The sequence below is a fragment of the Salmo trutta genome, chromosome 13 (genome assembly GCF_901001165.1).
Source record: "Salmo trutta chromosome 13, fSalTru1.1, whole genome shotgun sequence".
Classification (NCBI taxonomy): domain Eukaryota; kingdom Metazoa; phylum Chordata; class Actinopteri; order Salmoniformes; family Salmonidae; genus Salmo; species Salmo trutta.
Window position 1 is genome coordinate 23771745 of NC_042969.1, and position 16131 is coordinate 23787875.

The 16131-nt window shown below is 48.9% G+C and overlaps 1 protein-coding gene across 1 annotated transcript in view; it reads right to left on the minus strand.

The window, feature by feature from the left end:
- Positions 1-16131, minus strand: part of aff2 (AF4/FMR2 family, member 2) — a 328554-nt gene that overhangs the window by 241395 nt on the left and 71028 nt on the right. Inside the window, exon 2 of the mRNA XM_029770596.1 lies at positions 11363-11483. Coding sequence (XP_029626456.1) covers positions 11363-11483 — 121 coding nt within the window. The remainder of the gene's footprint in view (positions 1-11362; positions 11484-16131) is intronic.

A 16131-nucleotide genomic window follows, 5' to 3' on the forward strand; every position in this document is an offset into this window, starting at 1 on the left:
AAGAAGTAGAGCGAGAGAGGGCTAAAGAGAAAGCATCGCTGAACCAGTCAAGCACTAACAGCACACATTGGTTTATAAACACACATCATTTTACCGGCCCTTAAATCCCCCAGTTTACATGCCCGGACACTGAAGCCTGGAGTGGAGTGTCCATTCTCCTGCAGATGTGATGACATCAATGACAATTAAGAAGCTGAGTCAATGACACTGTAGGCGTCTGGAGCATAGATCTGTCTCAGGCTCTAAACCTCTAACTACAGTATAGCCTGATTAAAGCCATCTATCTATTTTTAGGACAATGCAGTTCCATTGCTGACACTACATCAAGTTCATATGTAACCTTACTGTACTACAACTGTTGTTTTGTGTTTATTTTTGTATTTATTTTATTATATATATATATATATATCTTTTGAATATCCTAAACAAACAATACAGCTGCAGTGAAGCCCTCAACAACTACATCATACCAGTCATCCAACGGACTCCCATTCAGAGCGACACACAGAAGCATCCAGGATCAATGCCCTGCTCAAGGGCACGTTGACAGATCTCAGACCAGGCCAAAAAACGTGAACCCGAACCCTCCAAGATCTCCCCCACAGTTCCCCAAAAGCTGTCCCTCACCCATCCGAGACCACTCCCACAGCCCCCCCAAGAAGAAAAAATGTAATAAAAATACAATGAATTCCACTCCCCAACCGCAAGAACCCCCCAATGCACCAACAACCAAGAAAATGAACTAAAGAGAAAAAAAGACAGAAGACAAACAGCAAACAATGCAAAAAATACAAAATATATTTTTTTTAAACAAAGGACATCATGGACAACTAAAATCATAACAGCAATGCCAACTGTCCATGTTTGAGTGCATGTCTGGCACTACATGTGTGTGTGTCTGTGTGTATTTGAATGAGAGTGTGTGTAGATGCATGTGTACAAACACCTGCACGGCATCAGCCTCAGGCAAACCGGCATTAGCTGTAAAAACACTGCCCCTCAATGTCATTCAAACATACTTTTTACTATGTTTAATTTTGACTTTATTTTTTACTTTTATCTTTGACCATTATTCTATCTCCTGCACAGCAACTCTACTCCCACTTGTCTCCAATTCCTCATCCCAACCCTCAGCTTCCCTCAGCCCATCCCTCCTATCTCTGCTGGCCACCCTCTTCGGATTTCTACGCACCATATATCTTTCAACTATGCTGTGATGTTTAACATACAATTTCAATCTATCTAATCGAATAGAATCCACAGATTGTGAGTTGAAGATAAATACTTTTACTAAGAGTATTAGTATATTAGTAATTGACTAACCCGGTCTCTCCAGATCTCCTGACAGTACTATTTCTAGGGTCAATTTTAGATCAATGCTATGCATTTTCAGCCGTTCCTGTACCTGAGGGCAATACCAAGAAAAATGGTCTATTGATTCTGCATCCTCACAACAAAATCTGCAGAGCTTCGATGATTTTATGCCACAAATATTCAACATTGTGTTGGTGGCAAGAATTCTACGCACGCACACACACACACACACACACACACACACACACACACACTACGTTTTTCTATCCTCATGGGTACCTAAACAGAGTTTCCATAAAAATCATATTTTGCCTAACCCTAAACACTAACCCCTTACCCTAACCCTAACCCCTAAGCTTAAAATAGCCTTTGTCCTTATGGTGAAATGTTCCTTGTTTTACTATCCTTGGTGGGGACTTTTGGGGATTTTAGGTCCCCACAAGGATAGAAGAACCAACACACACCAACCCACACATGCTAGGACTGTTACGGTGACCGAAAACCTAACCTTAACCCTAAAACGTTATTTCATTTTTTATTTAACTAGGAAAGTCAGTTAAGAGCACAATCTTATTTACTAAGACAGCCTACCCCGGTGAAACCCTAACGCAGACAACACTGGGCCAATTGTGCACCACCCTATGGAACTCCCAATCACAGCCAGTTGTTATACAGCCTGGAATTGAACTAGGATCTGTAGTGATGCCTCAAGCACTGAGACGCAGTGCCTTAGACTGCTGTGCCACTCGGGAACCCTAACTAACCCTAGTTCATAACCATAAACCTAATTCTAACCCTAACATTAATTCTAACCTTAACCCTAAACCCCCTAGAAATAGCAGTTGACCTTGTGGGGACTAACAAAACGTCCCAGTTGGTCCCCACAAGTATAGTTACACACGTCCACACACACAAAACATGCCCGTTCATCTTCATCTGAGCGCCCGCTCCTCCTACTTCTTTCAGTCAGGGAAATTAGGTTCCAGAACACATGACTGTCCTCTTGACTGAGTCTCGAATCTGTCCAGTTAGTTAGCTAAGAGATCTCAGGCTTGGCTAGGGAACAGTGGCCTGACTGCCCTCACACCTTAGCCTCCCATTGATCCTGCTCTCACAACACATCCACAGGAGAATCCCTCTCTATTGACACTGCTTAGCACACGCACGCGTACAAATACACGCACGCACACGCACACGCACACACACACACACACACACACACACACACACACACACACACACACACACACACACACACACACACACACACACACACACTCTCTTCTCTAGTATCTGTCTGCAGCCAGTCAGCCAATGGATACATCATACCGAGAGCAGGGGATACATGAAGGACTGAGACTGCTTGGCACCTCCATGACTTATAGGAGAAAGGTGTAATCGTCTTTCACATTTGTCATTACTCTACTGTACATCATTCATATGGACAATATGGGACCTAAGGGATGTGTTTGATGCACAGTTTAATACATGCTACAGCGAAACATAATATCATCATGGCATGTAAAGAAAAGCATTAAAAAATATATAGAGAAGCAGATCATTTGGAACACTTCAAAGTCTGTGATATCTTATCCTGTCCACACTAGTTGTCTATGCCTGTAGCCCCCATATGGACAGTAATCTGCTTGGATGCAGTCAGTGGTCTCCAATCCCTTTAATTAATATAACATAAAGTAATAGCACATACCGGTAGGCATAGAACAAGCTGCTATTCACCCGCTATAGAAATACTGTTTTGACCATCTGTGGCATCTCATTCATCTAGTAACACACAAAGAGAACACACACAGATCTGGCAGGCGGTGAAAACTGTGCATTTGGAGACTGGCAGACTGGCAGACACTGATGGAGCCCAACGACTGGAGGAGCCACAGTAGACTGGAGACAGACTGATGAGACCGGTCAGTAACAGAAGATAAACTACTAGCCCAACGACCGGAGGAGCCACAGTAGACTGGAGACAGACTGATGAGACCGGTCAGGAACAGAAGATAAACTACTAGCCCAACGACCGGAGGAGCCACAGTAGACTGGAGACAGACTGACGAGACCGGTCAGTAACAGAAGATAAACTACTAGCCCAACGACCGGAGGAGCCACAGTAGACTGGAGACAGACTGATGAGACCGGTCAGGAACAGAAGATAAACTACTAGCCCAACGACCGGAGGAGCCACAGTAGACTGGAGACAGACTGATGAGACCGGTCATTCACAGGTAATGAACGACTTGGATGTGTTCTCTGCATCTATACATTGGGGGGGGGGGTATAGGTGGTATAATGGAAGGGGTTGAAGCTGGGGGTATAATGGGGGGTAGAAGTTGGAGGAATAATGGGGGGTTGAAGTTTGAGGAATAATGGGGGGTAGAAGCTTGGGAAATATTGGGAAATAATGGGGGGTAGAAGCTGGAGTATAATGTGAGGGTGTAGAAGCTGGAGGAATAATGGGGGTAGAAGCTGGGCAATAATGGGGTAAAAGCTGGAGGAATAATAGGGGGTGGTAGAAGCTAGGTGAATAATGGGGGGGTAGAAGCTTGGGGAATAATGGGGGGGTAGAAGCTTGGGGAATAATGGGGGGGTAGAAGCTTGGGGAATAATGGGGGAGCAGAACATGGGGTATAATGGGGCGGGGTGTGGATGGTATAATGGGAAGGGTTGAAGCTTCGGGTATAATAGGGGGGTTGGAAGTTGGAGGAATAATGGGGGATGTAGAACTTGGGAGTATAAAGGTAGTAGAAGCTTGGTTAAAATGGGGTGTAGAAGCTGGAGGAATAATAGGGGGTGGTAGAAACTGGGAGAATAATGGGGGATGTAGAAGCTGGGGTAATAATGGGGGAATAGAAGCTGGGTCAAATGGGGGAGCAGAAGATGGAGGAATAATTGAGGGTAGAATCTGGGGGAATAATGGGTGGTAGAAGCTGTACGTATAATGGGGGGTAGAGAATGTGGGAATAATGGTGGGTAGAAGTTGGAGGAATAATGGGGATTAGAAGCTTGAGAAATAATTGGGGGGTCGACACTGGATGTATAATGGGGGGGTTAGAAGCTGGGGTAATTATAGGGGGATAGAAGCTGGGTGAATAATGAGGGGGAAGACGCTGGGGGAATAATTGGGGGTAGAAGCTGTAGGTATAATGGGGGGATAGAAGCTGTGGGTAAATTGGGGGGGTTAGGAGCCGAGGCACTAATGGGGGGTAGAATCTGGGTGTTTAATGAGGGGGTCGAAGCAGGTGTAAAATGGGGGGGTAGAAACTTGGTAAATATTAGGTGGGGTAGAAGCTGGGGTTATAATGAGGGGGTAGACACTGGGGGAGTAATGGGGGATAGAAGCTGGAAAAAATAATAGGGGGGTAGAAGCTGGAGGGATAATGGGGGGGTAGAAGATGGATGCCTAGTGGGGAGGGGGGGTAGAAGCTGGGCTTGTAATGGGGGTAGAAGCTGGGTTTATAATGAAGGTAGAAGCTGGGGGGAAATAATGGGGGGTAGAGGCTGGGGGTACAATGGGGATGTAGAAGCTGGAGAAATATGGGGGATAGAAGCTGGAGAAATAATGGGGATAGAAGATGGAGGTATAATGGGGAGGGGCGGTAGAAGATGGTGGTATTATGGGGTGGGTGTAGAAGATTGGAGAATAATGGTTGGTGGAAGCTGGAGTAATAACGGCTGGTAGAAGCTGGACTTTAATGGGGGTGTCAAGATGGGTGTATGAGGGAGGTAGAAGCTGGAGGTATAATGGGGAGGGGGGATAGAATATGGTGGTATTATGGGGTGGGTGTAGAAGCCTGGGGAATAATGGGGGGTGGAAGTTGGAGGAATAATGGGGGTAAGGAAGCTGGGTAGAGCTGGAGGAATAACTGTGATAGAAGCTTGGTGTATAAGCTGGGGATATAATGGGGGGGTAGAGAATGCGGGTATAATGGTGGGTAGAACTTGGAGGAATAATGGGGATTAGAAGCTTGAGGAATAATTGGGGGGTAGAAGCTGGTGGTATAATGGGGGGTCGACGCTGGATGTATAATGGGGGGAGTTAGAAGCTGGGTATTTAATGAGGGGGTCGAAGCAGGTGTAAAATGGGGGGATAGAAGCTGGGTATTATTAGGTGGGGTAGAGGCTGGGATTATAATGAGGGGGTAGACACTGGGGGAGTAATGGGGGATAGAAGCTGGAAAAAATAATAGGGGGGTAGAAGCTGCGGGTTTAAAGGGGGTTGGAAGATGGAGGCATAGTGGGGAGGGGTAGAAGCTGGAGAAATAATGGGGGGGTAGAAGATGGAGGTATAATGGGGAGGGGCAGTAGAAGATGGTGGTATTATGGGGTGGGTGTAGAAGCTTGGGGAATAATGGTTGGTGGAAGCTGGAGTAATAATGGCTGGTAGAAGCTGGGATTTTAATGGGGGGTTGTCAAGCTGGGTGTATGAGGGGGGTAGAAGCTGGAGGAATAATGTGGAGGTAGAAGCTGGAGAAATATGGGGGGTAGAAGCTGGAGAAATAATGGGGGGTAGAGCTGGAGGTATAATGGGGAGGGGGGGTAGAATCTGGTGGTATTATCGGGTGGGTGTAGAAGCTTGGAGAATAATGGGGGGTGGAAGCTGGAGAAATAATGGGGGTAGAAAATGGAGGTATAATGGGGAGGGGCGGTAGAAGATGGTGGTATTATGGGGTGGGTGTAGAAGCTTGGAGAATAATGGTTGGTGGAAGCTGGAGTAATAATGGGTGGTAGAAGCTGGAATTTAATGGGGGGGGTGTCAAGCTGGGTGTATGAGGGGGGTAGAAGCTGGAGGAATAATGTGGAGGTAGAAGCTGGAGTATTATGGGGTGTAGAAGCTGAAGAAATAATGGAGGGTAGAAGCTGGCGGTATAATGGGGAGGGGGGTAGAATCTGGTGGTATTATGGGGTGGGTGTAGAAGGCTGGAGAAATATGGGGGGTAGAAGCTGGAGAAATAATGGGGGGTAGAGCTGGAGGTCTAATGGGGGGGGGGGTAGAATCTGGTGGTATTATGGGGTGGGTGTAGAAGCTTGGGGAATAATGGTTGGTGGAAGCTGGAGTAATAACGGCTGGTAGAAGCTGTAATTTAATGGGGGTTGTCAGGCTGGGTGTATGAGGGGGGTAGAAGCTGGAGGAATAATGTGGAGGTAGAAGCTGGAGAAATATGGGGGGTAGAAGCTGGAGAAATAATGGGGGTAGAGCTGGGGGTATAATGGGGAGGGGGGTAGAATCTGGTGGTATTATCGGGTGGGTGTAGAAGCTTGGGTAATAATGGGGGGTGGAGGCTGGAGGAATAATGGGGGTAAGGAAGCTGGGAAAAGCTGGAAATATAATGGGGGGTAGAAGCTTGGATATAAGATGGGATTATAGTGCGGGGAAGAGACTGGGGTTATGATGGGTTAGATGCTGGGGATATAATGGGGTAGGAGCTGGAAGAATAATAGGGGGTGGTAGAAACTGAGGGAATAATGGGGAGGTAGAAGCTGGAGTAATAATGGGGGGTGGTAGAAGTTGGGGGAATAAGTAGAAGTTGGGGGAATAATGGGGGGTGATAGAAGTTGGGGGATAATGGGGGGTAGAATATTGGGGTATAATGGAGGGTAGAAGCTGGGTGTATAATTGGGGGTAGAAGCTATTGTAATAATAGGGGGGTAGAAGCTGGGGTTATAATGAGGGGGTAGAAGCTGGGGTGAATAATGGTGGTAGAAGCTGTTGGTATAATGGGGGTGTAGAGGCTGTGGGGGGTTGTAATGGTGGGTAGAAGCTGGAGGAATAATGCGAGGGGTTGAAGCTAGTGGTATAATGGGAAGGCAGAAGCTGGAGTAATAATGGGGGTAGAAGCTGGAGGAATAACAGAGGGTGGTAGAAGCTGGGTTAATAATGGGGGGTTAGAAGTTGGGGGTTTAATGAGGAGGTAGAAGCTGGAGGTATAATGGGGAGGTAGAAGTGGGAGGGAAAATGGGGGGTAGAAGATGGAGGTTTATTGGAGGGGTAGAAGCTGGTGGTATTATGGGGGTTAGAAGCTTGAGGATTAATGGGGGGTGGAAGATGGGGTAATAATGGGGGTTAAGAGCTAGGGGTTTAATGGGGAAGTCAAAGCTGGGGGTAAAATGGGGGGGTAAAATCTGGGGGTAAATTGAGGGGGTAGCCGCTGGGGGAATAATGGGGGGTAGAAGCTGTGGGTATAATGGGGGTAGACGCTTGGGGAATAATGGGGGGTTAGAAGCTGGTGGTATAATGGGGGGTCGACGCTGGATGTATAATGGGGGGTGGAAGCTGGGGTAATAATAGGGGGGTAGAAGCTGTAGATATAATGAGGGGGTAGACGCTGGGGTAATAATGGGGGGTAGAAGATGAAAGCTTAATGAGGAGGTAGAAGCTGGAAGTATAATGTTGAGGGGGGTAGAAGCTGGTGGTATTATGGGTGGGTATAGAAGCTTGGGTAATAATGGGGGGTGGAGGCTGGAGTAATAATGGGGGGTAGTAGCTGGATTAATAATGGGGGAGAAGATGGAGGTATAATGGGGGAGGGGGGTAGAAGCTGTGTGTATTATGGGGTGGGTATAGAAGCTTGGGTAATAATGGGGGAGTGGAAGGTGGAGTAATAATGGGGGGTAGAAGGTGGGGGTTTAATGGGGGGGTGTCAAAGCTGGGTGTATGATGGGGTCAATAGCTGGGAGAATAACAAGGGGGTAGAAGCTGAGGTTATATTGAGGGGGTAGAAGCTGTGGGAATAATGGGGGGCAGAAGCTGTAGGTATAATGGGGGGCTTGAAGCCGCAGGTATATTGGGGGGTTGAAGCTGCAGATATATTGGGGGGTAGAAGCTTGGGGTATAATGGGGGTTAGAAGCTGTAGGTATAATGGGGGGTTAAAGCTGGGGTTATAATGGGGGGGTAGAAGCTGGAGGAAAAATGGGGGTGGTAGAATCTGGGTGAATAATGGTGGGGGAAGATGCTGGAGGAGTAATACGGGGTTGTAGAAGCTGGGGGAATAATGGGGGTGTCACGGTTGTCGTATGATGAAGGAGCGGACCAAAGCGCAGCGTGTGTATCGTTCCACATTTTCTTTATTAAACTGTGAAACTATGCAATACATACAAATAAACTAATAAACAAAACAACAAACCGTGACGAAGAGGTGCAACATACATTAACTCAAAATACAATCTCCCACAAACCCAAGTGGGAAAAACAACTACTTAAGTATGATCTCCAATTAGAGACAACGATGACCAGCTGCCTCTAATTGGAGATTATCCCCCCAAAAAAGATAGCAGTACAGAAACAAGAACATGACAACATAGAAAATCTAAACTAGACACAACCCCGTCACGCCCTGACCTACTCTACCATAGAAAATAAAAGCGTCTATGGTCAGAACGTGACAATACCCCCCCCAAAGGTGCGGACTCCGAACGCAAAACATTTAACAAAGACATTTTACGAAAAAGGGAGGGTTAGGGTGGGTGTCTAATGTTGGTGCAGGACGAAGAACCTTCTCCTGCGGATCCTCCTGTATCGGAGGCGGTTCTGGAGCGGGACGAAGAACCCTCTCATCATGCTTATCCGCCAGCATAGGAGGCGGCTCGGGTGCAGGACGACGAACCCTCTCCTCCTGCGAATCCAGCATCATAGGAGGTGGCTCCGGTTCAGGGCGTAGCTCCCGCTTCTCCCGCTGATCCCCCCACTTTTGTGTCACCGGACCGTGGATCGTCGGAGGAGGAATCGGACCGCGGTTTATCGCCAGAGGCTCTGGACTGCAGACCGCCACTGGAGACTCCGGACTGCAGACCATCGCTGAAGACTCTGGACGGCGGACCGTCTCTGGAGGCTCCGGACTGGAGGACGTCTCAGGAGGTTCCGGACAGTGGCCGTCTCAGGAGGTTCCGGACTGTAGGCCGTCTCAGGAGGTTCCGGACTGTAGGCTGTCTCAGGAGGTTCCGGACTGTAGGCCGTCTCAAGAGGTTCCGGACTGTAGACCGTCTCAGGAGGTTCCGGACTGTAGGCCGTCTCAGGAGGTTCCGGACTGTAAAAGGTCTCAGGAGGATCTGGACTGTAAAACGTCGCCGGAAGCTCTGGACTGGGAACTGTCGCCGGAAGCTCTGGACTGGGAACTGTTGCCGGAAGCTCTGGACTGGGAACTGTCGCCGGAGGCCTGATGCGTGGGGCTGGCACAGGTGGTGCCAGACTGGTAACACGCACCTCAGGGCGAGTACGGAGAGCAGGAACAGGACACACCGGACTGGGTAGGTGCACTGGAGACCTGATGCGTGGGGCTGGCACAGGTGGCGCCAGACTGGTAACATGCACCTCAGGGCGAGTGCGGGGAGCAGGAACAGGACACACTGGACTGGGCAGGCGCACTGGAGGCCTGATGCATGGGGCTGGCACAGGTGGCGGCAGACTGGTAACACGCACCTCAGGGCGAGTGCGGGTACCAGGAACAGGACACACTGGACTGGGCAGGCGCACTGGAGTCCTGATGCATGGGGCTGGCACAGGTGGCGGCAGACTGGTAACACGCACCTCAGGGCGAGTGCGGGTAGCAGGAACAGGACACACCGGACTGGGCAGGCGCACTGAAGGCCTGATGCGTGGGACCGGTACATGTGGCACCGGACTAGGGACACGAACCTCAGGGAGAGTGCGAGGAGGAGGCACGGGACTTACTGGGCTGTGAAGGCGCACTGGAGACCTGGTGCGTATAGCCGGCCTAAATTGTACCGGAACTTTAACACACTTCTCAGGAAGAGTACGGGGAGCTGACACAGGACGTACTGGGCTGTGAAGGCGCACTGGAGACCTGGTGTGTATAGCCGGCCTCAATGGTACCGGAACTTTAACACACTTCTCAGGACGAGTACGGGAAGCTGACATGGGTGGCATTGGACGACTAACACGCTCCTCAGGGTGAATGCCGTGCATACTACGCCAAACCAACAGCTCTCTCTCTTCACTCTCCTCCAAATTATCCAACAATTCCTCAAACGTCTCTAAATCTCCCCTCCATTCACTCTCTTCCAATTTATCCAATATTTCCTCAACGGACTCTGACTCTGAATATTCCTCTTTGCTCTCCGACTCGTCCCTCGGCCTAGCCGACCAACCCATGTGCCCCCCCCAAAAAAAATATTTTGAGGTTGCTTCTTGGGCTTGCGTTGTTGCCGTGCTAGTTCCTCATATCGTCACCGTTTCTCTCTCGCTATCTCCGCCTGCTTCCATGGCAGGGTCTTGTCCCCTGCCATTACCTCTTCCCAGGTCCAGGATGTTCTCCACTCTCTACTCTCCCGGGCCCAGGATCCCTGCTCCTCCTGGGCATGCTGCTTGGTCCTTTGGTGGTGGGAGATTCTGTCACGGTTGTCGTATGATGAAGGAGCGGACCAAAGCGCAGCGTGTGTATCGTTCCACATTTTCTTTATTAAACTGTGAAACTATGCAATACATACAAATAAACTAATAAACAAAACAACAAACCGTGACGAAGCGGTGCAACATATACTAACTCAAAATACAATCTCCCACAAACCCAGGTGGAAAAAACAACTACTTAAGTATGATCTCCAATTAGAGACAACGATGACCAGCTGCCTATAATTGGAGATCATCCCCCCCAAAAAAACATAGAAATACAGAAACAAGAACATGACAACATAGAAAATCTAAACTAGACACAACCCCGTCACGCCCTGACCTACTCTACCATAGAAAATAAAAGCTTCTATGGTCAGGACGTGACAGGGGGGGTAGAAGCTCGGTTTTATAATGGGGGGCAGAAATTGGAGGTATAATGGGGGGTAGAAGCTAGGGGTATAATGGGGGGTAGAAGCTGGAGGAATAATGGGGGGTAGAAGCTGGGTATATTAGGGAGGGGTGTAGAAGCTGTGAGTATAAACTTATTTTATCTAGCACCTTACATCATGCTTGCTGCCAGGCGATGCCCTAGGAAAAGTGATGGGAGATGGGATGCTGCATGCTGACTGACCTCCTTCCCAACTCCTCACGCCCTTCCTTCCTTCCTTTCTTCCTTCCCAGGCCCTTACCTTGTACGGCTCCCCAAAGAGATTAAACCCAGAGGAGAAGAGATCTTCGTCCTGCTGCACCTCCTGAGTCCGCCGCTCCCACTCCCTCTTCTTGAGCGCATTGCGGTCCTGCTCATAATGACTACATGGGGAGAGAAGGAGGAGAAGACAACACCAGGTCCGTCAGAGTAATCACAGCTGTCATGATTGACTGCAGGGCTCTCCAGCCCTGTTCCTGGAGAGCTACCATCCTGTAACTCATTAATAATTTGCTGGTTGATAAGCTGAATGAGGTTAGTTACAACTGGGGTTGTAGCAAAACCTACAGGAGGGTAGCTCTCTAGACACAGGGTTAGTAGAGAGCCCTGCCACAGAGAAACATTGAATTCCCTTTCCCTGAAAAGATGTGAGGGAAGCCCTATCTCTCTAATAGGCACAAGCTGACACTAAGCTGATGAAGGATAGGCAGCCCCAGAGAGAAAGGAAGTGGATTGTCACACAAATACTGAATACAGAACACTGCCAAGGCAACGGACTGTCGAAAAGAAAGGGCATGCTTACCCAAGAGGAGAAAGAAAGGGAATGGTTACCCAACACGGAGTGGAAGGGCCAGCCACAGTTTATTAACCAACACGGAGTGGAAGGGCCAGCCACAGTTTATTAACCAACACGGAGTGGAAGGGCCAGCCACAGTTTATTAACCAACACGGAGTGGAAGGGCCAGCCACAGTTTATTAACCAACATGGAGTGGAAGGGCCAGCCACAGTTTATTAACCAACATGGAGTGGAAGGGCCAGCCACAGTTTATTAACCAACACGGAGTGGAAGGGCCAGCCACAGTTTATTAACCAACACGGAGTGGAAGGGCCAGCCACAGTTTATTAACCAACACGGAGTGGAAGGGCCAGCCACAGTTTATTAACCAACACGGAGTGGAAGGGCCAGCCACAGTTTATTAACCAACATGGAGCAGAAGGGCCAGCCACAGTTTATTTACAAACACGGAGCGGAAGGGACAGCCACAGTTTATTAACCAACATGGAGCAGAAGGGCCAGCCACAGTTTATTAACCAACACGGAGTGGAAGGGCCAGCCACAGTTTATTAACCAACATGGAGTGGAAGGGCCAGCCACAGTTTATTAAGCAACACGGAGTGGAAGGGCCAGCCACAGTTTATTAACCAACACGGAGTGGAAGGGCCAGCCACAGTTTATTAACCAACACGGAGTGGAAGGGCCAGCCACAGTTTATTAACCAACACGGAGTGGAAGGGCCAGCCACAGTTTATTAACCAACATGGAGCAGAAGGGCCAGCCACAGTTTATTTACAAACACTGAGCGGAAGGGACAGCCACAGTTTATTAACCAACATGGAGCAGAAGGGCCAGCCACAGTTTATTAACCAACACGGAGTGGAAGGGCCAGCCACAGTTTATTAACCAACATGGAGCAGAAGGGCCAGCCACAGTTTATTAACCAACACGGAGTGGAAGGGCCAGCCACAGTTTATTTACAAACACGGAGTGGAAGGGCCAGCCACAGTTTATTAACCAACACGGAGTGGAAGGGCCAGCCACAGTTTATTAACCAACATGGAGCAGAAGGGCCAGCCACAGTTTATTTACAAACACGGAGTGGAAGGGCCAGCCACAGTTTATTAACCAACATGGAGCAGAAGGGCCAGCCACAGTTTATTAACCAACATGGAGCAGAAGGGCAAGCCACAGTTTATTTACAAACACGGAGTGGAAGGGCCAGCCACAGTTTATTAACCAACACGGAGTGGAAGGGCCAGCCACAGTTTATTTACAAACACGGAGTGGAAGGGCCAGCCACAGTTTATTAACCAACACGGAGTGGAAGGGCCAGCCACAGTTTATTAACCAACACGGAGTGGAAGGGCCAGCCACAGTTTATTAACCAACATGGAGCAGAAGGGCCAGCCACAGTTTATTATGCAACACGGAGCGGAAGGGCCAGCCACAGTTTATTTACCAACATGGAGCAGAAGGGCCAGCCACAGTTTATTAACCAACACGGAGTGGAAGGGCCAGCCACAGTTTATTAAGCAACACGGAGTGGAAGGGCCAGCCACAGTTTATTAACCAACACGGAGTGGAAGGGCCAGCCACAGTTTATTAAGCAACACGGAGTGGAAGGGCCAGCCACAGTTTATTAAGCAACATGGAGTGGAAGGGCCAGCCACAGTTTATTAACCAACACGGAGTGGAAGGGCCAGCCACAGTTTATTAAGCAACACGGAGTGGAAGGGCCAGCCACAGTTTATTAAGCAACACGGAGTGGAAGGGCCAGCCACAGTTTATTAAGCAACACGGAGTGGAAGGGCCAGCCACAGTTTATTAACCAACACGGAGCGGAAGGGCCAGCCACAGTTTATTAACCAACACGGAGCGGAAGGGCCAGCCACAGTTTATTAACCAACATGGAGCAGAAGGGCCAGCCACAGTTTATTAACCAACACGGAGTGGAAGGGCCAGCCACAGTTTATTATGCAACACGGAGTGGAAGGGCCAGCCACAGTTTATTATGCAACACGGAGCGGAAGGGCCAGCCACAGTTTATTAACCAACACGGAGTGGAAGGGCCAGCCACAGTTTATTAACCAACATGGAGTGGAAGGGCCAGCCACAGTTTATTAACCAACACGGAGTGGAAGGGCCAGCCACAGTTTATTAACCAACACGGAGTGGAAGGGCAAGCCACAGTTTATTTACCAACATGGAGCAGAAGGGCCAGCCACAGTTTATTAACCAACACGGAGTGGAAGGGACAGCCACAGTTTATTAACCAACATGGAGTGGAAGGGCCAGCCACAGTTTATTAACCAACACGGAGTGGAAGGGCAAGCCACAGTTTATTAACCAACATGGAGCAGAAGGGCCAGCCACAGTTTATTAACCAACACGGAGTGGAAGGGCCAGTCACAGTTTATTAACCAACATGGAGTGGAAGGGCCAGCCACAGTTTATTAACCAACACGGAGTGGAAGGGCCAGCCACAGTTTATTAACCAACACGGAGTGGAAGGGCCAGCCACAGTTTATTAAGCAACACGGAGTGGAAGGGCCAGCCACAGTTTATTTACCAACATGGAGCAGAAGGGCCAGCCACAGTTTATTAACCAACACGGAGTGGAAGGGCCAGCCACAGTTTATTAACCAACACGGAGTGGAAGGGACAGCCACAGTTTATTAACCAACACGGAGTGGAAGGGCCAGCCACAGTTTATTAACCAACATGGAGCAGAAGGGCCAGCCACAGTTTATTAACCAACACGGAGCGGAAGGGCCAGCCACAGTTTATTAACCAACACGGAGTGGAAGGGCCAGCCACAGTTTATTAACCAACACGGAGTGGAAGGGCCAGCCACAGTTTATTAACCAACATGGAGTGGAAGGGCCAGCCACAGTTTATTAAGCAACACGGAGCAGAAGGGCCAGCCACAGTTTATTAAGCAACACGGAGTGGAAGGGCCAGCCACAGTTTATTTACCAACACGGAGTGGAAGGGCCAGCCACAGTTTATTTACCAACACGGAGTGGAAGGGCCAGCCACAGTTTATTTACCAACACGGAGTGGAAGGGCCAGCCACAGTTTATTAACCAACATGGAGCAGAAGGGCCAGCCACAGTTTATTAAGCAACATGGAGCAGAAGGGACAGCCACAGTTTATTATGCAACATGGAGCAGAAGGGCCAGCCACAGTTTATTAACCAACACGGAGCGGAAGGGCCAGCCACAGTTTATTAACCAACACGGAGTGGAAGGGCCAGCCACAGTTTATTAACCAACACGGAGTGGAAGGGCCAGCCACAGTTTATTAACCAACATGGAGTGGAAGGGCCAGCCACAGTTTATTAAGCAACACGGAGCAGAAGGGCCAGCCACAGTTTATTAAGCAACACGGAGTGGAAGGGCCAGCCACAGTTTATTTACCAACACGGAGTGGAAGGGCCAGCCACAGTTTATTTACCAACACGGAGTGGAAGGGCCAGCCACAGTTTATTACCAACACGGAGTGGAAGGGCCAGCCACAGTTTATTAACCAACATGGAGCAGAAGGGCCAGCCACAGTTTATTAAGCAACATGGAGCAGAAGGGACAGCCACAGTTTATTATGCAACATGGAGCAGAAGGGCCAGCCACAGTTTATTAACCAACACGGAGTGGAAGGGCCAGCCACAGTTTATTATGCAACACGGAGTGGAAGGGCCAGCCACAGTTTATTAAGCAACACGGAGCGGAAGGGCCAGCCACAGTTTATTAACCAACATGGAGCAGAAGGGCCAGCCACAGTTTATTTACAAACACGGAGCGGAAGGGACAGCCACAGTTTATTAAGCAACACGGAGCAGAAGGGCCAGCCACAGTTTATTAACCAACACGGAGTGGAAGGGCCAGCCACAGTTTATTAACCAACACGGAGTGGAAGGGCCAGCCACAGTTTATTAACCAACACGGAGTGGAAGGGCCAGCCACAGTTTATTAAGCAACACGGAGTGGAAGGGCCAGCCACAGTTTATTAACCAACACGGAGCGGAAGGGCCAGCCACAGTTTATTAAGCAACACGGAGTGGAAGGGCCAGCGGGTGTAAAAGTGTAGGACTTTTGAATTCTAGGCTCTTTAGTCTATGTTGATTCATTTTTACACCCTTGTATGTTTTACAATGAAGAGCATACAAAAACCAATATGACTTTTTCCCAATATTCCAATTTAGTAAATACATTCCCAGTATATGTTTGTGATAACTGAACATAAAAGTTGTCC